This window comes from Helicoverpa armigera, chromosome 15 (assembly GCF_030705265.1).
Source record: "Helicoverpa armigera isolate CAAS_96S chromosome 15, ASM3070526v1, whole genome shotgun sequence".
In the NCBI taxonomy this organism is placed as follows: Eukaryota; Metazoa; Arthropoda; class Insecta; order Lepidoptera; family Noctuidae; genus Helicoverpa; species Helicoverpa armigera.
The window spans coordinates 8,263,914-8,288,184 of NC_087134.1; the positions used below are offsets into that span (position 1 = coordinate 8,263,914).

Sequence of the window (24,271 nt, forward strand, 5' to 3'; positions counted from 1 at the left end):
TGTCTTATTGGCATTTGTTCCACAGATATTCTGTGGCCATAATACTTTCCATGAAAATTTAATAGCTGCTCCAATAAATGCAGCATAATGTTGACACTAATAGCAGCTATTTCAAATACGTCAACCATGTCAACGGAAGCATGAAAATGATCTCGCATTTTAAATGCTTAGCTGCATGAAAGGCACCAACCCATTGCAATGAAAAAATCCCTTTAATATTTTGTTGTCGTTTGTTGTAGGACACGCTAATGATGTCTTCACATCTATAGTTTCTTTAGTTGTCCTTAACTTTCTTTGATCTGATTTTAGAGAATCTCATAAAGGTCCCTCGCAAAGTCACGACTTGATACATGAGCTAAACTATCTACTCTAAGCAGACAGCAGTAGTAATCTGTCGCTATGCATCACAGTGGGTTATCAGCCTAACAGCAGACCAGTAATATTCTCAATTTTCTTGTCATTCACGTTTCAATCTTTAATCGATATTCGTTATCATTTATTGCTTGCTAAACATTCATACGACGGTCAAGACCCTTAAAATTCTACATTACAGTTTGTGCGGCGTAAAAGATCTTATCAAAATGAATTTATTCTGTAACTTATTACTAACTCTTTCAGTAACAGAAGTTCCTTTAGTAATCGATATCCTCAAGCATAAAAATATTAAAAATGCTGTCTTATTTCAATGTTACGATAACCATTTCGTGAGTGGTATCCATAAAATATTCAACGATAACAATATTCTCATAGCGGGTTCTAAAATAATTTCCAATGGAACGTACATTATACCACTGGACCGTAAGAAGACTGGGATAGTGGTAGACACTTCCTGTGAGGGCTGGAATTCTGTTTTGGACTCAAGAACGGTATCATTTAAAGATTATTCATTCATTATAATCGCGGAACATTTGTCGCCAATTTTAGAGGCCTTGTCTCGATATCCAATATTAGTGGACTCCGATGTTATAGTCGCTCATAAGCTGAATCAGTCCTACAACTTGTACGAAGTGTACAACACGGGCTTTAAATTAAAGGGTAAATATGTAATCAGATTGGTTGGCCATTGGAATTCTTCATTATACATCGAGGACTTGAACCGATGGGACCTGGGCGGCGCGTTCGTTAAAACAGCGGTAGTTGTAATAAATCCGACTAAGTTAACGAACCAGACCACAGAACAGTACATGGAAAAGCCTATTCGCATGCAGGTCAAAGTTGATACGGTGCATAGAATGAAATTTTTCATTTTACTAAAGTATATGCGAGATATGTACAATTTTCGGTGAGTGTTTTATGGTCACCAATTGCAACTTGAGGATTGGATAAAGCTATACATCTTTCTTTTCTTAAAATACATAGGTTCGACATGCATCGCGTACATTCATGGGGTTACAAACGCAACGGCACGTTCGATGGTATGGTGCACGCTTTGTACTGCGGTCAGGCGGAACTAGGAGGAGCTCCCATCTTTTACAGGATCGATAGATGGGAGCTTGTGCAGTACGTTTCAGAGGTTTGGACGTCTAGGTAACATATTGTTTATAATTAGGTAATCTAGATTGTCGTAACGAATGAGCTTTTGAAAGAATTCTGTTGGTTGTTAATACACGCTTATTTGAAACGATTTCTGATGAAATACCATGAAACTATGAAAGGATGAAGCTTAGGTCCCGGTCTGACTATCGCTTAATTTATCTGTTATCAGAAACAAATGATGTGCTTTCTCACAATTCCACATGACAGATTTGTCCATAGGTTGCTTTTTTTACCCAATCGCGCGACGCATATGATTATGTATTCTCAAAAACCTGTACATTATAAAGACACAGCTTCATCTTCCGTCACCCGAAGTACCCGGGCGGTTTCTACACCATCTACACTCGTCCGCTGAGCGGGATAGTCTGGTACTGTGTCATCGCCATGCTGGTGGTGACGGCAGTCATACTGTGGGCCATGCTGCTTGTGCAGAACACCTGGGGGGATAATGAAGACTCCTCGTTAAGTTTAGCTGGAATCATTATTTGGGGAGCGATTTGTCAACAAGGTAACCGTATTTGTCCAACAACCGTCATTCATTATGTAGACGCCATGTGGAATCGTTAAAACAACTATGGACCGTTTTGCTCACCAGTAAAACAGTAAACCGTTGCTTTCGTAGTCGATCGCTGTTCATTATTTTTTAACATCACCTGGAGCAAGTGGTCTACTAAAACTTATCCTTCTAGGTATCGCTATAAACCGCGAGTCGACCTCTACAAAACTGCTGATATTCATCACGTTCATGTATGCGGTGACTCTATATCAGTACTACAACGCTACTATAGTGTCGTCCCTACTGTTAGAAGCGCCAAGGAACATAAGAACGCTGAAGGATCTTTTGGATAGCGATTTGAAGGCTGGAGCTCATGATATTGTGTATAATTATGACTATTTCAAAGTAAGTACCCACCTAGTCTAGAAAACAAAACACCCTACTACATAGGTACATATACTGCAATCTGAAGGAAAAGAAGAGAGAAGCAAATGAGTCTTAGAGCCGCCGTACACGGACTGCTTCAAGCAGTTGAGACCGACTGCTTAAAGCCGCGACCGCGCAGTGAACTATAGTCATTCATTCGCTGCCGTACACACGACTGGGGCCCGATTCTCCTAAGTTAATAATGTCAAAATCGAATAGAAATCGAATCGCAATAGCAGTTTTAACCGTATCGGGCATTCTGCTACTAATTAAAAGACCAATCGTATTCGATTGACATTTGATTGGTGTGCGATTGGTCTGCTATTTTGGTGATTTTGGTCTATACGGTAGTTTGCTGTACAATCATTTTGCAATCGTAAATCATTTGCAGACAAAATGATTCATTATAGAATGACAGAAAAGGATAAAAACGTTTATTTCAAAGAAAAAATAGCGAAATGCCACATACGCTTCAATCGTAATCGAGTCGGGATTGGATCGGAGTCGAACGTGAATCGTACGTTGCTTAAGTAAAATTAGGAGAATCGTGCCCCTGCTCGAGCAGTCGCGACCGCTTCAAGCCGTCAACTGCATGATGAAATTCCATCGTGCCGTCGACCGCTCGCGAGCGGTTGCGAGGCATACACCGACTGCTCGAGCCGTTGACTGCGCTAGAGCAGTCGACAGCTCTCCGACTTCCCTCTCCCCCCCGCCCTTTGCGGCCTCGCGGCGTCTGTTTTCTCATTTGACTGCTCGAGCAGTTGGGTCGTAGCTCGAGCAGTCAACAACCGACAGCTCAAGCAGTCGACGCCGACCGCTCGAGCGGTCCGTGTATTTCACTCAGCCGCTAACTGCTCGAGCAGTCCGTGTACGGCGGCCCTTAATTAGGTACCTCATATTTTAATATTTTTCTTTAGTCAGTCCGGCAGGATTAGGTACCCTATTTTGGACGAACATAACTACTTCAACATCAAGTTCCCTTTTACAGCGTACCACAGACCCAGTAGCCATAGAACTGTACCACAAGAAGGTTGTAACAGCCACCCAACACAACTACTTCCCAGCGGAAAAATGCATGGACTTAGTAAGAAGAGGAGGCTACGCCATACATATCGACACAAGTGTTGCGTTCCCTTTGATAAAGGCCACGTTTAACGAGCGAGAGATTTGCGACACTACTTTAGTTCAGATGTACCCGTTGCAGCGAATGGGCGTCGTGATGAGGAAGAACACGCAGTATAGAGAACATGTTGCTTATGCGTAAGTTGAGATTTGGAAGTAGGACGCTAGAACTGCACGGAAAATCTTGATTACACGATCTTTCGAAGCTTACCTTGTACTAAATTAACACTCGAATTGAGAACCTTCTCCTTTTTGGGAAGTCGGTTAAAATATAGTCACCACAGCAGTGGCAATGGTTTTCAAACAGGAGAGAGTCAAAACTTGGTGGATTCTTATTTCTTCCAAGTTCCCAGACACTTGAAAGTTTGCCCCTGTAGAATGCCCAACCTAATCAAATACAAGTTTGTAATTTGCAGCATACGCAGATTCTCCGAAGCGGGCTTACCTCAGCGCTTGCGCGCCGACGTAGACGAGCCGATGCCGGAATGTGCTCACACGCCGGACTCCAGCGTCTTCTGTGTGGGCATCCGCGAGTTCTCCACGCCGCTGTTGGTGCTGGCTCTAGGCATGATCCTGTCTATAATGCTATTGATATGCGAGATTGTATTGCATAGAGTGGTTCAGAGGGCGGGGTTGAGAGATTTTATAAATTGACTTAGTTTGTTACCATATTGATAGCAAATTATGTCCTGCAATCATCTAACTCTTTCTTGCAACAAGAACGCTTTAAAATGCGGATACTTGTTCTACCATCAGTAGACCATTTGGTAGAATAACTCTATCTTTTTAGAAACTGCACCCTGTGTGTCATATTTTTAGAAGTCTTATAGGTGGCTTAGATTAAAAAAAATACGTAGTCTAGTTCTAGTCAAAAACACATAGCCGTCAAACGTTAAGAATAAATAAACGAAAAATAATCTTCCATCAGTTTTATTATTTTGGGTACATAACTTCCTCGCGTTACACAGATACACTTCAGAGTGGACTTGTGAAAAAATTACAAACATCCAAAACTGCAGGGATATCCACGTTCATAATAATTTATACTATTATCATGTATGTATATAATACACGGCAGTGTGGCTGACTGACGCTGGAACGAGTCGGCCACATTACTCGAATGAAGTTTACATAAGATCAGTACATGGCTGACTATGAGACGAGGGATAAACACATTGCCAGACGCAATATATTAAAACTCCTTTAAACGCAGCTCTTTGGCTATTTAAAACATTGTGATGTAACAAATGGTCAGAACATTGTGTTTATCGCCCGCCTCTAGAGCCAGTCAAATAATTAATCAATGTACAATATTAAGCTAACGATCATTTATATATAGGTATATAAATGAGGATGTTTAACGCTGCACTGAATACAAACAAGAGTCCGTTTATTTGTCAGTATTGTTCGCAATGCAAGCTCACAACGCAGCGGGAGCTCCGTCGTCCGCGGCGGCAACGCAATATAAACACTATGGATGCACAACAAGATTCAAACTCGAATAACAATGAATGTTAAACTCACAATATCAAGTAACTATTTAGAAATTATAACACGCATATAGTACCATTAGTTTGGTTATCAAACAGAACGTCACATTATTTAATTTCGTGCTATTTTGTATGGTTATCAATACATCGATATCGGTAAAACGTGTGGTTTTGTTACCACATTTCTTAATAAATAGTTTACATGTAGTTACAATTTAGTTATGGCATAACCTATATGATGGGAAATGTAATGATCTCGTTCAGGACTGCCTCGATAGTACATAGCTGCATTATGCAGAGAACATTTTCTCAATTATTTAATACTACAATATTATGAAGTGGAGAGGCAGCCTTGAAGTTAGTTTTATCATTAACTTCGCCTAGTACGGCGTTCTCTACGGAAGCCACAAGACAGGAAAGAGTTTCTTATCCTAGAAATGCAACTTTTAACTAAAACATTTCTTGACGTATGCCATTTTTAGTAAAATTCGAAATAAGAGTCCCGCAAATAATATTCACAAACATTTATTTAAATTATTTAAAACCCTTGAAAAATTGACTTTACTAGGTAGTAAAAGTTCATTGTTAGAAATACAGCGAGTGAAAATATTAATTACCATATTAATGCAAACGTATTTAAAATTGAAACTCTTATTTCGAATTTTACTTTTATACAGTCCATTTTAAGAAATAATTTACAAATTATATAATATTTAAAACTGCAAATTGATATAAACAAAATACCACAGATAGTGTTTCGGTACAGTATAGCGTGAGATATTTTATGAAGAACAGAGCGAATGGGGTTCCAATCTGAATGCTGTGACGTCACAGTGAAGGCTTTCGTTATTGTAGTCGTCGATAGAAATTTTATTTAGGGCCGATTTATCAATCATAAGGTAACTTCTATCTGGGGAACAACTATGGTGTTTTGACATATTATTTTCAATTCAAAACGTCAAACATATTCTTCGGATAAAAGTTATCTGGCGATTGAAAAATCGGCCTTTACAGAAATCATAAATAGTGGACAAATATACAGACACAGGTCAACCTACCCGAATCTGACAAATTTTACCAATCAAACATTGTGACACAACCTTGCGCTATTGTGATAAGGTTGAAAATCTATTGAAGAAATTTGACAGATTGACGTAGGCTGTACTGAAGATTTTCGAGACTTTTGGTACCTTAATTACCAGTCTAACCAAGGGGTATCGGGTTGCCCGGGAAACTGGGTCGAGGAGGTCAGATAGGCAGTCGCTTCTTGTAAAGCAACTGGTACTCAGCTGAATCCGGTTAGACTGGAAGCCGACTCCAACATGATTGGGAAAAGGCTCGGAGGATGATAATGGTACCTTAATTGAAATCAGCGCCATCTATCGGCGGCAACAACGAAAGCTTTACTGTCCGGCCAGTAGTGACGTAATAGATTTAGTAGTGTGTGTGTGCGGCGACGGAGCGAGCGGTCGCGTTTCACCGCTCCTCGAGCATCACCGTCTCTTGAGGGTACAGCTTCAGCGTCTTCAGTGTACTGCTTGGAGATTCCAGTGTCAGCTGAACGGGGAAAGAAACGAGGTTAATGTAATATCAAACAACGTTCATGAAATACGTGAGATGTTTATGGGGGTCGAGTCAAATCTCATCTAATCTTACGTTAAAGATTTAATCCAGTTTTTACATACTTAAAATTTAATCTTAAGCGTAATCGTTATGATAATAATATTTATAACTAGTTTTAAGTAGGGAGGGCCAGAAAATAATAACAAAAACACCTCTTGCAATTTATGGATCCCCTTATATATTATAGGTGAAATGTAGTTAAGATGGTGAGCATATATGGGGATGTATTTCAGTGGTAAAACCGGGGAAAGAAAATAGTAAATAAATAAAAACTTACGTCTCTCCTAGGCCAGCTAGAGATAACCTTGTAACTTTCTTGTGGATAGCCCTTAGATGCGAGGAAATCTAGTAACGCCTGTGAACAAGGATAGCAACATTAAGATTTACGCTTCGACACAAGCGGTTACAATAATCTGCTTTTGGTAGTCATTACGTGTAGTCAGAAGCCAATATACCAGTCTTTCCAAAGGGTAATGGGTTGCCCGGGTAAGGGTTGAGGAGGTCAGATAGGTACTCGCTTCTTGTAAGGCACTGGCACTCAGCTGCATTTGGTTAGACAAGAAGCCGACCTCAACATAGTTGGGAAAGGCCTTGGATGATGACGAATTTCTCTCAGCTGCATTCTGTTCAATTGAAAGCCGTCCCCAATGTCCTTTGGATTAGACTAGTCAGATGTTCACTATGTGTAAACATGTGTGTACGTACGGCGAGCGTGTCGTGCGCGTGGAAGCGTCGCTCGAGGCAGCGCTCGTGCGGCGGCGGCAGACGCACGCGGATGCGCGCCACGTCGGCCGCCGCGTCGAGCGGCTCCGCCGGCACGCGCCGCGCCGCCACCACGCGCTCCGCCTGGAAGGAACAACATTTGTTAACACTAATACTGGGTTTAAGGGTGCGTCTACACGGTGCATGTAGCTGCAGCAAATTAACATGCGCAAGTGATAATAGCACGCGGGTGGATAGCTTGCTTTAGTACATACGCGAGTCGCCGGACCCGCACGTTTTTAAAATGACTGTAATCTGCGCATGTGCCTCAACATGCGCAAGGTACTTCGCACCGTGTAGATACACCTTTACGGTCTGTTGCAAAATTCTATCCAATTCCTATTATCACTCAACGATATCAACACGAAAAATAATACTAAGTGAGGCTCATGTGGCGAAACTATAGTGTTATGCAATGACATGTTCCGTGCCGAGAAACCAAATAAAATGAGCACGAATCTATTACATATAGAACATAGTGTAAGCAAGAAACCTTACCTCTTTTTTCGCTTCCTCCATTTGTCTTTCTGACTCGGCTCTTTCTAATTCTTGATTTCTTTCTAGTTCTGCCCTTTTCTTTACTTCTTCTTTAGCTCTGTAAAACAAAATATATTTAATCAACCTTTGTCCTATTTTTAGTGGTCTAAAAATGTTTTTTGTTTTCAGCGTTTTCACCCGCAGTCCCGGTAACTTATTCCCTTACCCATAAAAATAGAGCCTATGTCACTTGGAACTAGTGTAATTCTCCAACAGTGATATAATTTTTCAAAACTATTGCGTTTTTTTTTCACACACAGAATTTTGACATAAGCCTAATACAAGTAACGTCAAATTCCTATCGTAAATTAACAAATACAAAAAATATTGGGCTCTGCTATTAGTGTAAAAAAGATATGGTATGTAAGACCGAGTGGTCTTACATACCATATCTTTTTTACCTGTCGGCCTCTAAACTCCGCTGGTAGGCCTCGTCCTGTTCCCGCTTGACGCGTTGCCGGGCGTCTCTCTCGCGCTCCAGCCGCGCCTCGTCCTCGCGCGCGGAGCTGAACCGCTCTAACGCTTCTACCAGCCCGCCTAGCAGCTCTGAGACACCGACGTTACCTGCAATATTTAGGGTAAATTAATTTGGGGATCTGTGGCGGTCTTTTTGCAATACCATCAGGTTACTGCTAAAGGGAGTTTTTATTGTATATCTATTATGTGCAGTACACGCGAGTTATCGTGGCCTAAGTACATAAAGGGCTCTGGAAAAAAACATGGTGGGTTTTAGTCAGTAAGAATCTGAGCCTTTTTCACGCTGCATCCACTAGAGGGAGAAATAAGTTGATGATTTTCAGTCAAAATGATTGTAGTACACCACATAAATGACACATATTATGGGTCGACCAGTACGGTCCATGCGTAGATTGCTGATCATATGTTCTTACTGTTCTATCGTGTTTCAGTAGGCCTGCTGGTAACATAGTGTACGGCAGTAATATCTTACCATTGATGACGGAGTAGATCTCAGTGTTGGAGCGTACTCGCATGATGATGACGAGTGCCGGCAGCCGTTCTACCGGGATGTTGCGTATCGTCATGCTCGCCACAGGACCCAGTGCGTTTGCTACTGATGATAGTAACCTGCAAAAAATATATTTTACTTAGATTTAGCTTCTTTTTACTAATGATGCCATAAAATATATAGCAACAAAATACGAGAGCATAGAACGGTAACAAAAGTTCTTTAGTAAACATTGCATTATCCTCATGTCTCCGTTTTGTTCAGTTAACCAAAAGAGTATCTTGCAAATTTTAACAAAAGATTCTGTAAGCTCAAATGCCGCTAGAGTTTACTTTTCTAACGCGGAGCGTAAGGAAAAAAGAACCTTATTGAATTCAATGAAGCTCAAATTAAAGCCGTTTATGTACTGAGTCATCGCTAGTTTTTTTTTGTCTATATCAAATTTCACTTCAATTTTTAAATAAAACTAACATATTATTATTATCAGGATGCGACAGGTCCCAGCCGTAGACGATGAAGTTGGCGGCCAGGGTCTGCAGCACCGCCTCGCAGCCCAGCAGTTGTGCGCAGAACACGTTGGATAGAACCGACTGCTCGTGGTGTAGATATACGCCTAGTAGTTTACGCTGTTAACAGAAGTCGAGTATTGATGTATGTATATGTGTATCTGTATTTTATATGGGCTTTAAATAAACATACACTTAAAGGTAATTTCTGTTTTATAGGAGGATTAAAATGGTGGAGGACACCTTGTGATAATTATGTTTTGCAAAAGTGATAAACCTCAACAAAAGGACTAAATAAATAAATAAATAAATAAATAAGAAAGTGCATGGCAACCATTTTTTATGAATGAATATGTACTTTAATTTTACGAATTTTGCATTGCTTTGTAGGTATACAGCAAGAGGCAGTCAGGTGTCGCCAAGAAGGGTTTACACTCTATTTAGAAAAAATTGTTTATCTGCATGATATCTTGGTAGTGAAATTATTGGGACGGTTTGAATTAGACATATTTTGTAATGAATGGATTTATATAGCAGTTAGATAAAGGCACATACCTCTTTCGCAGGTTTGAGACAGGACTCCTTGATGGCGTCGTGCAGCGTGCCGGGGAAGAAGTGCGGCGTGTTGGGCCCGTAGCGCGCGCGGAACCGCGACCCGAACTCGATGCAGCCCAGCGCCTCGTCCTCCACGCTCTCCGACACTGGACACAGTTCAACCAATTGTAGAGAGTGATTTTCCCAGTTTTTGTAATGTATGTGCAGCTATATTTAGTGTTTTGTGCTGTTATGTTTAGTTTTATGCGCAATAAAATTTAGTGTTCTGCTCAATTAATTAAAAACTGTCGTTTTTTGGGTGGGAGGATATCGATACACGCATAATCTCGTTGTTAATTTCTTGCATTTAGAACATGAAAATGATCCACAAATACAATACCTCTTGATGACTTTGTGATGAGAATTTAACATTTACTGGTCAACAACTTTCACACCAATTTCCACCTTATTTTCAAAACTTTTAGATCGAAAATGGCTCAATCTCAAACCGTTTACACATAACACAGTACTTACTAAGTGGCTGCAACCTCTCGGACTGCACCAGGTCTACGAACATGTCATCTTCAGCGGTGTACCCCTCAGCTGTGTCCTCTACTTCCTCCACGGAACTGTTCTCACTGTCCGAGCTCTCCACTATTATCTGTAAGGACATATAATCTCGTTTGTATGGCGAGTTAGTGGAATATGTTCTAAGATAAATAATTTAACAGAAGAATCGTCAAACTCTAATACTCATTAATAAACACGGAGTAAAGTTGAACACAAAGAAAATGTATAGTTATTCCTTTCTTACTCCTCAGTGTAACTTTAATCCTTGTTTTTTAATTCATATTATTATGTCAACTCTTTGTAAAGAACATGCAAGAAACTCTGTAGGTAGACACTTATTTACTCTTTTGCCCGTTTCATTTAGCATATCATGCACTGGCAAGAGAAGAAACAGTATTAACATTTTTGCATTCCATAGCAGTAGGTTAGTAAGCATTGGCGAACAGGGATGAGTAACCATTCTATACGAATTAAAATAATTTAGTTCAGTTCTTCAATAAAACAGTAATTTTCTTCCACACTACATATATTTATAGTCTGAAGCCAGTCTAAACAAAGGGTATTGGGTTGCCGCAAGTTGCCTCGTAAAGCGCTAGTACTCAGCTCAATCCGGTAAGACTGGAGGCCGACCCCAACATAGAAGGGAAAAGGCTCGGGAGATGATGATGACTACATACAAATTTTTTTTATATATTCTACGGCTACTCATCCCTACTCCACACACAAACATACACACAGAATGTTAGTAAGAACCCATTACCGTATTTACCCTCTTATACTCCTTCTGCTTGGCGGGGGCGCGGCGCACTGACAGCTCGTGCTGCGGGAGCGTGAGGCCCGCCATCGCTAGCACTGTGTCGTCTAGACCTGGGACTGATGGCCAGCCTGTCCATACCTGCGGGAAATTTACAGTAAATATTATGTTAAGGAGACAAGGAAATACACATACATAACATATAATTTTAGATATGTCTTTGTTATAATTGAAGGTGTTCTTAAAGATTTGACTTGGTCAGTTTTCATTACAACTTTTTCATGCCACCAATCATTTTATGTAAGTTCAGTTCAACTTTTTAATTCTGATAAAAACTGGCAGAGTCCTTCTTTAATATCTCACATTTTAATATTTCGATTTTGCATAGAACTTAGCACTTATTTATCTATTCTTTTTGCGACGAAGCACACAGCCAAGCATAATTTCTGTATTGAACTTGGCTGTCCTTTTTTAAATTTAAGTTTTGGTAAGATATGCTTCACAAAACCGACTCTGTGCAAGCCTGTGCAAGAGTGAGTCCCAGTAGATTTTTATTTGTTGGTTATGAGCTACGTAATAAGAAATCACTTACCTGATGCCTAACAGGTATATCTGTTAACGAATATATGTCGCCTTTAACCTCCTGCACGGTCTTGGTGCCCGGGTACTTGAGGGTGTAGTCCTTGTCTTCTACCTTCACGTGCAGCACGTATGTCGTCGTCAGCCTTTCTGCTACCCTGGTAGATGAGGCGATAGAAAATCATGTTTGAAAGCTCGCTTTTTTGGGAAACGGTAAAGCTACAAATCTTAAAAGTATCATCCAATAACAATTAGAAATGTGCGAGTTGTAAATGCAGGGAACATTAATTTTTGTTAGGTACTTTTTCATGGCGAGAAGACAAGAATGGTTGGAGGCAGTTAAACAGAAATAACCAGTTGCGTGCCTGCCTGCTCTAAGAGACAAAAATATTGTTTTCTTGAGAAGACATACGACTATTTACGAGCTTTAATTAAACATATGTATGCTTTTCTAACCGGTGCAACTCTGCTTCACCAGGTCAACAGTTATTATTTCGACGTCCTTATGATTATAATACATCAATGACGATGACTTTATAATTTGTAAAGGAATCTAGACATCATTGCATACCTAAATGCAAAACGTCATCTAATTTTATCAAAATTGCATGTATGTATAATTGCCAAGATTTTGTAACGGATACGATTAGATAAAAATCTTCAATCATCATCAAGCTTTTATGACGTTGATAATATCTTAAGTTCAGACATCGTATATTATCCAATAGATTTAGATAGATGATTAAATAATTGTTGTCGATATCATTTGAGTTCGGAAAACACGCAAACGAACCTGGGTTTTCTTATACATATACACCAAAGGACTTGACTTTCCAATGTCTATTTTGAGACATTGTTGGACTCGACGATCTGGCAAAAGGCTTTTCCATTGAGCAGCAAGATTCATGTCTTTCTAGCTCAAACCGGTTGAACTTACTATGTAAAACATTCTGTACTTACTCGTCATCCGCCATAAGTTGTTCGGCGGCCTTCAATCTTAGCACTGCGTTCTGCGGCAGGTTGAGACTCAATAGCGGTGCATTGTTGGTGGCCCGCGAGCCGCCCAGCCCCGATATCTGCTGCCGGCACACTGGCACGCCGCAAATCCTTTCCAGTTCTTTTTTTAAATCACCTGAGAAAGAGGTTGTATGTTTGAATGTTGCTGGTTTGAATTTCTCTATGAGTAGTTAGTGCTATTACATTTTAAAAGGTTGTATATGAATAGACTTTTTTATTAAAATGTGTTAGAAAATTGGGTCAGTGGGTCGTCTTAGGTGACATAATGTATTATTTTAAGGATTAGATGAACTACTATAGGTAATTTAAAAATTGGTAAATAATATGCATGCTGGTTGGCTAGATACTTGATAACAAAGAATCTATTAATTTTAAAGTACTCACCAACTGAAGCATTCCCAGGTATTTTGACTTCATGTATCTTATTATTACAATGAACTTGTAGTTCTACGATGGGAGTGATATTATAATTAGGCGTGGAAGTTGATGCTTGATTACGGTCTTCCCGGTCTGCAGAATATAACAAAAAATAAATATTTTATAAAGTATAGTACAAATAAATTTTATGAAACTACATTTCCCTAATCCGTGGGAATGATGAAACAGATTCTATACATGAAAATAGATACTATGTGTTGTGACTAGTATAGTCACAAATAAAAAAAAGACCTTTGAATAGAAAAAAAAAACTTCTATCCTATCCATATAACCATGCAATAAAACAAGACTGAGTCCTGCGCGAACACGAAGCGAACCGCGATGATGAATGCTGAGCGCAATGTCACGTTGGCCACTATAAAGGAAATTGCGCCGCGTCGCTTCGTGTTCGCCTCAGATTGCTCACTTGGGACGTAGAGTAATTAATTACATACCTGGTGGGTGAGTTTTTGGAGTTATCACAGATATATCATCGTCTATCATCTCAACGTCATGAGTGTCATTGTCCTGTGCCGCTGAGCTGTTCCCATCTTGTGGCATCACCCGGTTGATGGCTGCCTGCAAACATATTGTCAAAATTTAAATTACTTCATAATGCTTTGTATATTTGTTAACTGGTGGTAAGATGGTCACTTGATTTTAAATAGGTACTTGAGCTGAGCATACATAGTACTGTCACATTGAATCAACCAATTGGCAAAATTATTGGTTGGCGTTATTCAGTCAAAAGCTAGTTGTTTGATTGATTGGCAATTTAACCAGCTGGCTGCGACTAGGGTTGCCATCCGTCCGGTTTTCCCGGATTTGTCCTCGTTTGGAGGCCGCCCGGGGGCCGTCCGGGCGGGGTTTCAAGAAGTGTCCGTGGAAAACCCGGACACTTTTCATGTAAGGAAGTACCTCATTGAATTTAATGTCAAATGGTAATGGCATATGGATTGAAAATGAGGTCTTGTTTCTCAAATGTCCGGGTTTTTTTAAATGTTTGTCCGGGTTTGGCGAAATTCGAGATGGCGGCCCTAGATAGTTGCGACACACGCATTAGAAATTTACTGAAACCTTATGTTGACCCCAACGTATCAAATGAAGATCTCATTTGTTATGTTGGGGTCAAAAAAATCAGTCTTCAAAAAGCCAAATACACCATAATACAATGTGTTCTTCAGTTTATTGTCATAAAAACAACACTCATAACTGTTTTGTAAAAACTTATTCTGTACATATAGTTAGTTATACCGCACATAATTATATCAACAAGTAGCATAACTTACTCCATACATGGAGCAAGCAAGCATTGTTTAGACATTCTTTCCAGTTTTTATTTCTATTAGAAAAAGAAAAAACTAGAAACTGTATTGTCACCAGTGGCGTAGCGTGGGTATCTGCCGCCCGGGGCAGTTGTCGATTTTGCCGCCCCTTCCCGTGTATTTTTTTTTAACAAGTGTTACTGGCCGTTTGTCATTTTTAGGTAACCGACTTCAAAAAAAGGGTTTTTTTTTGTATTGACGTTAAAAATCATCAAATGACCCTTCCCACTATGGGTTAGCAGCGGTGAGAGAGTGTCAGACTCTTATACTGACTAAAAACCGTCGTGTTCCGTCGAAGGCCTTTTATGTTCCAGAGCCGCGGTAACTCTTTCGAACAACCCGCAGCCCCGGCAGAAGGGGGAGGTTCTCAAGTAGACTTTTTTTATATCTGTGCCACTTGAAGGTTTTAAAATTCCAAATGCGTGAGCGAAGCGAGCGCGAAATTTTTATCGGACTTAAACCAAATATTACGTAAAATTTAGCCCAAACGTATACTTAACTTTTTGTTTGTTGACAGATGCAAAAATAAGGGCATATCGTTTTTGAATACGCGAGCGAAGCGAGCGCGAAATTTTTATCGGACTTAAAACAAAAATCACGTAAAATTTAGCCCAAACGTACTTAACGTTTTGTTTGTTGACAAATGCAAAAATAAGGGCCACAATATAGTTTCTGAATACGCGAGCGAAGCGAGCGCGAAATTTTTGTCGGACTTAAACCAAATATTACGTAAAATTTAGCCCATACGTACTTAACTTTTTGTTTGTTGACAAATGCAAAATTAAGCGCATACAGTTTCTGAATAGGTACGGGAGCGAAGCGAGCGCGAAATTTTATTTATTTTTTATTTAAGACTCAAAACCAAAATTACGTAAAATGTAGTGTCACGTGTGTTTTAAGTACCAAATTTTAACAATAATTAATTTTAAGTTTAAAAAGTTTTAACTTCTTTAATGTTTTGTTAGATAGCAGAAACTAGTTGCGGACAATTTTTTTTTAATTGGTTAAATTTTGCCGCCCCCTAAAAGCTGCCGCCCGGGGAATTTGCCCCCCCTGCCCCCCGCACGCTACGCCACTGATTGTCACCATCTTTTATGAGTACTGAGCTGTGAGTTAGACATTTTTTATTTATTCTAAGACTATACACATAATTTGTTTTTTATTAGAGAAAAAAATATTAGTATCCAGACATTAATCTGTATTTTTTCGAATTTTCTAAGCCTAACAAAAAGTCGTTCTTTCACAATAACTAAAAATATGGTGCAACATGAATCCATATCCACGTTCTCTTCTGTTAATGTAAGGGTGTATTGAAATCGTTTGGATTAGGTTGTGAATATTCATTGTATCTCTGCCTATCAAATTAGTTAGTGGAGTATTTATTAGTTGCCCTCTCTAATTTAATACTGAACCGATTTGAAAGAATTAAAATATTGGGTTGCCCGGGTAACTGGGTTGAGGGGGTCAGATAGGGCACACGCTCCTTGTAAAGCACTGGTACTCAGCTGAATCCGGTTAGACTGGAAGCAGACCCCAATATAGTTGGGAAAAGGCTCGGAGGATGATGTTGGGTTAGCTACGTTGTTTCCAAGTAACTTAGTTATATTTTATCCATGTATGGATAGTAGGGTGAAACCGCAGCAAATCGACTAGTGTCTGATACTTAGAAATAAAAGTGAACATCAATCAAACCAAACAGATAGAACAAAGAAATGTTCTATAAATAGAGTTTACCTACATTACATTTGTCAAGGACACAGTTAAAATGTAGGTCAGATTCAACAGACAATAATAGAAATATTCCATAGGACGAATAGTCTTAACTTTGGTATAAAATATGCATGATGTTTCAGTAACCTGATAATCAATATAAATTATTGGTTACGCTCATTATACTAATTGCACTTTAGACATTATCTAAAAACATAGAGGCAGTATAATTATATGTGCTTTCTGCAGAGTATTGAAGATTTACGAATTTTGTTTTAATACCAAACAATCCATAGTATTAGTACAATGTATTCAGTACAGGTTTAAATTTAACATGGGCTTCTGCCATAACGGTTGCGGTTGCTATGGCGGTCCAATGGGGGCTGCTTTGTGCACCCTGATAAAAAATAGCCTATATCCTTCTTTGATAGATGGGCTATGTAACAATGAAAAAACATTTCAGTAGTCCCTAAGACTACCATATTATAAACTGTTTATAGTATGAGTCTAAAAAAATCTTGTTCTATGGCATTTACACTTGATAGAAGATAATTGGCAGTCATTATCATTAAATCATGAAAGTTTCCTATTATTTAACTTATTTATGCATTTGAATGACACAAGTTTTTTTTTATTGGGTGCGGGTAGAAGTCCCCTCTGAACATGGGTACAAGCTGATAAATATGAGACATTCAACTCTCTTTAAATTGTTACATAGACAAGTTAGGAATAGACCTAATATCATAGTAGAGGCCTACATGACATGCAAATTTTAAGGTCATACATAATCATCAAACTAGTTTCTACAAAGCACAACTAATTTATTAGTTGTAAAGAAAGATATGCAACAAACCAGTGTGTTTACTTGCAATATCAGTTGATATCTAAACAGCAATATTTTCTGATCATGACACACATGACATCTACAACAACTAAAAATATAAACAATCCCTTATATGGGTATGATGCCAGAAAGAAAACTAAAAATCCCTTTGTGTACAAATGGAATTTTCTGTTATGAAGAATTGTATCAGAAATTGGATACATTTTATAATTTCTAGAGGCAAGAGTTAAAAGTTAAAAATAATGAAGTTGTGTACTTACAAGTAAGTCCCAATTTGCTTCTTCCAGATGGTATATAGCTTCAGCAACATCTTCTATGGCTGTTATACCCTACAACACATAGTTCCATTTATATAAAAGTATAATGTTGCCTTAATTATACCAACTACGCAATTGTATAGCGTAGTAAACACCAACCACAAGGTTTACCTTGTACTACCTCGTAGCTTAGCGATTTCAAGGAAGTTCACAACGAATAAGCACAAAGAAATAATAAAGGCACAATTCGTAACGTATAACACGTGTCAAAACCATGATTCACAATCGAAAAACCTATGCAGTAATACAAAAAGGACAAAGAAATTTTTAAAAAATCTTTCAAAACTACGATAAGACCAAAGCACAAAGAGATAAACGAGATTTAAGAGTCACTGTTGTTATACACTACATAACCTTTCCGAAACACCAATGGACGTTCATATGAAAATTCAGTAAGGGCTATCTTGTAAAGGCACTCTTACCTGAAAATTTGCTAGAATTTCCTCTCTGTTTTCTGCCATCCTGATATTATTGAGCTCAAAAAATACTATGACATTTGCGATTGCGACAAATCACTCCAGGGGTGACAATCTTAATAGTGGCAAACGAGAAAACGTATCATTATAGGTCTGCAAAATGAAGTGAGACAGTAAATACATTGAGGTCCTTACATGGAAGTGTCATTTTAATTTGGTAGTATTATAATGTAAGATATTAAAGAAACTGAAATATAGATGGCGTTATTTGTAATGACGATGATGCGCGATTGCGTAGTAGTTATGCTTAGGTGTGTAAGAGGGCGCTATCACATCTTTTATTGGTTCTACTCTTACCCTATCTTTTTTTTCAGCTAAAATAAAAAAATAAATAATAAAAATTTTGAGTTGCATATTGAAGCAATTACTAAAATTTAATGTTTATTATCAATTAGCCAGAAATAAAATAAAATTCAAGAATTTATTTTCTACTGGCAACATTAAATCCATTTTCTACATGCAACATTATGCAAAAATTGTCAATCAAACAAATTTGGCTGCCGGTTTGCGCTGAAGTGCTTTTCGGTGTCTTGTTTGTTTTTCCAGATTTTTATCCCTATTAGTGCTTTATCCACCTAAGTCCGTTAAGTTGAGCCTCTGCTCCTTCGGCCGTGTCGATTTTGTGCTTGAGGTGATCGAAATCTTGTGAATTTTGTGCTTGAGATAGGACTCGTTGACCCGTTTTGTGATAATTAATATTTATCATGTCTAATAGAAAGTGTTGTGTTCCCGGATGTACAAATGGCTTAGGTAAGCATTTATCAACATCCTTAAAACAAATAGTCGTCATTTTGTCACGACTCCACTGAATTCTAACTTGTTACCCTTTTTTTCAGACACTACGGGGTATTTACATAAATTCCCTAATCCAGATAAGGATAGGCAGCTATTTAATACATGGGTCTTTCATATTGGTGGTGACATTTTGCAACTTGAAAATAACCATATTTTCAAATACCGCCGCGTCTGTAATGATCATTTCGAACCAAAATATTGGTGCCGGAATAACCGACTTGCCAAAGGAGCTGTACCTACAAAAAACATGCCAGGTTAGTTTTAGTAAAATACCCAAATTAAGGTACCTGTTTACCTTAAAGAGTACCTAAGTCTCAAATTTCTAGAGTTGATGTTAGAAAGAAATAAACAGTCATGTTATTTGAGTTTAAAGTAAACTTTCCAAATCACAAAATGAAAAGCTGCAGTAAGTCTAAAACATCTGAATAGAGATTTCTTTGGAGCCACAATTTCTGTATGTACGCAGTATGTCATACAAGAGTTTCTATATTACATTTCAAAATTTACTATATTTATAATTCATATTATTTTATCGTTGTTTACAGGATTATCTTGCTCGAAATTCAGCATTGAAAAAAGAGCACTAAGACCTCTTCAGATTTCAGGACCGTCTACATCAAAAGGTATATTTTATCATATACATATAAACAAGCAATTCATTTTTATACATACATACATACATTTACATTACGTATGTACTAGCTTCCACTTGCGGCTTCGTCCGCATGGTGTATTGATAAAAAGTGGCCTATGTCTTAATCCAGGGTATCACCTATCTACATACCAAATTTCAACCAAATCGGTCCAGCCATTTTTGAGTGAAGTTATTTCAAAGATCATTTATTCCTACAAATTAGGCTGAAATTGAGTAACTTGAATGTCACATTTACCAAAAATCCTTTGCTATTTTTAATTTGTTGTAATACTTAAATAGCACTGCATTACACAATTTTGGTACCCTCTTGACTGAATGAATAGGTAATGAATCATAGATCAAATGTTCCAAACATAATATGTGGTATCCATAACGTCTAGTTTTCAAGGTACATGTCAATTATGATTTCTACTACTCTCACTTAGGCATACAAAACCATTACCATGTCTGAAATAATTTACTTTTGTATTACTTTGTTTTGTTTAATACTTGTTTCTTTTCAATAATGTCAACATATTTGTGCATAATATGCGGCACCCATGCGGACAGCATATAGTGTAATTGATAGATAGACACTAGCAATAAATGATGTAATAATAACATATACTAATCACTGAATATTATTATTTACAGAACCTGCGCATCTACATATACACTCACAAGGTTCAATTGAAGATGTACAAATGAAAGAGAATCTTGGTGAGTGATCCTACATACAAGCATTTAATCAGCAATTATTTTACACATATTCTGTCCTGGAACTCCTTCATGCCCGGATAAAATGTAGCCTCTCTCGATAAATGTGCTAATTTACCTTAAAATCATCTTAAATTGAATTATTTTTGTTGTTCCTGAGTTATAATTTTGCAAACAATTAAAGTAAACTAGCCTCTCTATAAACCTATCCCTTAAGACAAGAGTGATTGATGAAATACAGTTTGTTAAATTACATTTATATGTCATATGCATAAGTCCTAAAATGTTAACATCCTTATCACTACATAGTATAAAACAAAGTCGCTTTTTCTGTCATGTGTCATGTTGTATGTCCCTATGAACGCTCAAATCTTTAAAACTACGCAACGGATTTTGATGCGGTTTTTTGTAATAGGTAGAGTGATTCAAGAGGAAGGTTTTATGTATAATAACATACATTAAATACTGGGGAAATACTGTTATCCCGTGCGAAGCCGGGCGGGTCGCTAGTTGATATTATAAACTATATAAAAGAAAAAGTAACTTTGTCTAGTAGTGGGCTGGCTTTAATTAATTCAATATGATTCAAATAATGGTTACTCAATATGAACTGCTACATTCATGATGATGGTAATGATCATCAGCTTAATTGGTTTGTATATAATAGGCACACATTTCTTACCAAATATGTTAATGACCTTTCAGATCCTGTCACTTCAGAATCTCAGTCTGTACACAGTGATAGACAGCCTCATAGTGAAGAAGAAAATGTTGAGGTGGTGAAAGATCTTGGTAAGCAACACAATTGTAATCAAACTTAATAACTTCAAAGCTGAGTTTGCTTGTTACACTCACTATCATGGTTTATTAACTAGGTACTGATTTATAGATTTAATACATATTTCAATCATGGGATACTTTCACACACAACTAGCTTTGATGCTATCTCACTCATATGTACTCTTAAATTCTGCAATTTTATTCATATGATTCTTATTATTTTTTCAGTGCATCGCAAAGTTAAATGTGTTAGTAAGAAGGCGGTAAAACAGGTTGCTGTTACGAAAACTGAGCGTGCTCTGTATCAGAAAATGCTGCAAGTTGGTGTGAAACTCAGCAAATGCCGTAGCAAGGTTAAAAGCAGGCAATCAAGATCAAGGCCCTGCAAAATATTACTACAAACCCTCAATTTTTAGAAACTCTAGACAAAATGTCTAGCACATCAAAATTTTAACTTTGCTGCAGTTCAGGGAGCACAAAAAGGAAAAAGGCCGGCGTTTCACATTAGAGGAAAAATTGTAGCTTTGACTATCCTCAAGCAAAGCCCAAAAGGATACAGATTCCTGAGGAAAATCTTTATCCTGCCATCACGCCAAATTTTAATAAAATTAATTAATATGGCAGATATAAATGCTGGTATCAATAAAAATTTGATGGCACAAATAAAAAAGCCACACTTAAAATGAAACCAGAGCACAAATTATGTGTGGTTCTTTTGACGAAATGTCACTAAAACCGAATGTGGCATACAATGAAAGGAAGGACAGAGTGAGTGGGTTTGTAACCAATGGGCAAGAGACACTGCCTGAGTATGCAGATCATGCGCAGGTATTTATGATAAGAGGACTTATAAAATTATAAGCAACCCGTTGCATACACATTTTCTCAGTCTGCCACAAAGGGACCAGAACTGGCAAAACAATTAAAGGCTGTCATCACAGAACTACAAAATGCTGGTCTTAATGTGGTAGCAACAGTGTGCGACCAAGGAACAAATAATGTTAACTGCATTAAATTCTTGTTACAAGAAACAAGAGGTATTCTGTTAAGAAAATCAGAAGAACCTGAGGGAAATATTATTTTAATAAATAAACAGGAAATCATTCCCTTGTATGACCCACCTCACTTAATGAAATGTATAAGAAATAATTTAATAACGAAAAATCTACTATATAAAAAAGACAACAAAATGCTAATGGCAAAGTGGGAACACATAACTGCACTGCACCAAGAAAACCCAGGCTACAAAGGCATAAGACTGGTGCCAAAATTAACAGACTCCCACTGCATTCCCAGTAAAATTCCACGGATGAAAGTTAAATTTGCTACGCAACTATTCAGCCAAACTGTAGCATCAAATATGGGCTACCTAGCAGGTAAATAAACTTTATTACATAATGTTTTCACATTGCATTATTTTATCGATACTTATATATTATAAAGCTGAAGATTTTTTTGTTTGTATGTTTTCTTAACCATGCTAATCTGAAGAACCAATCCAATCACCAAGGTCGATCAGGTCTAATTTGAAATAATCTTTCACCGTTAGATAGCTCATTTATTGAGGAAGACTAAAAGTGACTTTTAATCTGCGCGAAGTAGCTTTCACGGGATGCGGTAGAACCGCGGGCGGAAGATTGTATAGTAAAAGTTTTCACAAATTAAAACTGCTCCCAGTTCAGATTTAATAATAACAAGTTTCTTATTGATGACTAGATGCCATAGTAGCCAGTGTATCTGCCTGCCACAGGAGGTCGCGGGTTCGATTCCCGCATAAGTCAAACATTTATGTGTGTGGGTGTTTCTACATATGTACACTATGTTATGTTATTTATAAAATATTTATATTTATATAAGTTCATTTATTGGTTGTCTGCTGTACCCAAATTACAAGCAAGCAATGCTTTGTTTGGGACTAGATTGCGTTGTAAGAACGTGTGAGGAATATTTATTAATTTTTTTCTTATTTTTGCAGAAAAGGAATAATCTCTCAAGATGCGCAAAATACAGCGGACGTCATCTTGTTTTTTGACAAACTTTTTGACTCCATTAACGGAAGCTTCGGGAAAAGGAAGCACAGTAAACCACTGCTGGGACCTGCGACGCCGAACTCAATACATCACAAAACATGGATGGAGGCAAAATATTTTTAAAAATATGAAATTTGTGAATGTAAAACCTCGAATGTGGAGTATGTTCCCACCTTAGTAACTGGGTATGGACACTAGAAGGAATAGAACTGCTTTTAAAAAAATTGCTGCGAAGTACGGAGTGACATCGGTTTGGTTGCGGCATCTGAATCAGGATCCAATAGAAAATTTTTGGATCGATAAGGAGTCAAGGATGCCGCAACGTAAACCCTACTCCAGATGGATTTGAAGCAGCATTTAGCAGCCTTTTAATAAACAGCCTATCTAGTGTCCATGCCCCAGGGACAAATTGTGAGGCAGATAATTGCCACGCTTTGCATGAAGTTCTCATCACAAGCGGGGCCTGCAAAGAACAAATAAATTGTGAGCTCTCTGAGATTCCGGACATTGAATTTACAGCCCTTGAAGACAAAAGCGACCCCGTATAATTGGGGGCTACAATATGTTAGCGGTTATTTTATTAAAACCGCTAAGAAGAAAGTCTTCAAGGGTTGTAGTGAATGTAAAAAATTTAATGTCCGATCAGGAACACGATTATTTAAAATATAGAGAGTATGCTAATAAAAATGGCTTTGCAGTCCCAGCGACTCTCTCTTAAATTGTGTTTCGAATCTGCAGGATATAAATTACACAATAATTAAAAATGTTTGGAAAAAATATTTAAAAGATTTCATCAAAACATTAATATTTATACATTTGAAATTCGATTTCATAAAATGTGAAATTCATAAAGAAAAATTAATAGACTTTTTAATCAATATATCCTGCAGATTCTTTATTTACAATTACTGTAAAGATATTAATAAAATATTAATAAATAGGAGAGAGTGTGATGATGATACGGATTCCTATAAGCTAAAAGCGAAAAAATTATACATGAAATGTTTTAAAAGAAAAAAATAAATTATATTAAAGGTTATCAGTGTTTTATTTATTGAAAAACATCTTATAAATATTAAACAAAAAGAAACAAAAATCTACCTAGACCCAGTAACCACTGCTTTATGTAGCTATATGTATATATATTGACAAATAGTTTCTTAAACCTGCGTTCAGAAGGCGCCACTTGTCTTACTTAGTTTGGTAGTCGAGTTGGACCTCTATTTCATAATATAAAAAGTACTCTGTGAATCACTCAAACACTGACCATCGACAAACAGCAGAACACTAACATTGCCATCATTAAA

At 37.7% G+C, this 24,271-nt stretch overlaps 3 protein-coding genes across 4 annotated transcripts; 2 read left to right on the forward strand and 1 right to left on the reverse strand.

Annotated features, from left to right (window-relative positions):
• Window positions 1–46: 46 nt before the first annotated feature.
• On the forward strand, window positions 47–5,372 carry LOC110371199 (ionotropic receptor 75a). Its single transcript, XM_049845379.2, has 6 exons — window positions 47–1,282; window positions 1,360–1,527; window positions 1,824–2,044; window positions 2,226–2,437; window positions 3,447–3,718; window positions 3,997–5,372. Exons 1-6 carry the CDS (start codon window positions 582–584, stop codon window positions 4,232–4,234), a joined length of 1,812 nt encoding a protein of 603 aa, XP_049701336.2. The 5' UTR covers window positions 47–581; the 3' UTR covers window positions 4,235–5,372.
• Window positions 4,495–24,260, reverse strand: LOC110371187 (FAS-associated factor 1). 2 transcript variants are annotated; one of them, XM_064038163.1, is made up of 17 exons: window positions 24,214–24,260; window positions 17,955–18,042; window positions 17,476–17,544; window positions 13,792–13,915; window positions 13,304–13,429; window positions 12,863–13,034; window positions 11,916–12,060; window positions 11,330–11,464; window positions 10,534–10,660; window positions 10,021–10,166; window positions 9,431–9,585; window positions 8,942–9,078; window positions 8,394–8,556; window positions 7,954–8,050; window positions 7,399–7,539; window positions 6,971–7,048; window positions 4,495–6,627 (listed from the first exon to the last, which is right to left on the reverse strand). In XM_064038163.1, exons 2-17 carry the CDS (start codon window positions 17,991–17,993, stop codon window positions 6,547–6,549), a joined length of 1,935 nt encoding a protein of 644 aa, XP_063894233.1. In that variant the 5' UTR covers window positions 17,994–18,042; window positions 24,214–24,260; the 3' UTR covers window positions 4,495–6,546. The 2 variants fall into 2 exon arrangements, with proteins under 2 accessions (XP_063894233.1, XP_063894234.1); XM_064038164.1 differs by having other exon boundaries at window positions 11,339–11,464; window positions 24,214–24,253.
• Window positions 18,051–21,350, forward strand: LOC135117869 (uncharacterized). Its single transcript, XM_064038268.1, has 6 exons — window positions 18,051–18,758; window positions 18,845–19,057; window positions 19,349–19,426; window positions 20,092–20,157; window positions 20,860–20,946; window positions 21,163–21,350. The coding sequence occupies exons 1-6, from the start codon at window positions 18,713–18,715 to the stop codon at window positions 21,348–21,350; spliced, it is 678 nt and encodes a 225-aa protein (XP_063894338.1). The 5' UTR covers window positions 18,051–18,712.
• Window positions 24,261–24,271: the final 11 nt, after the last annotated feature.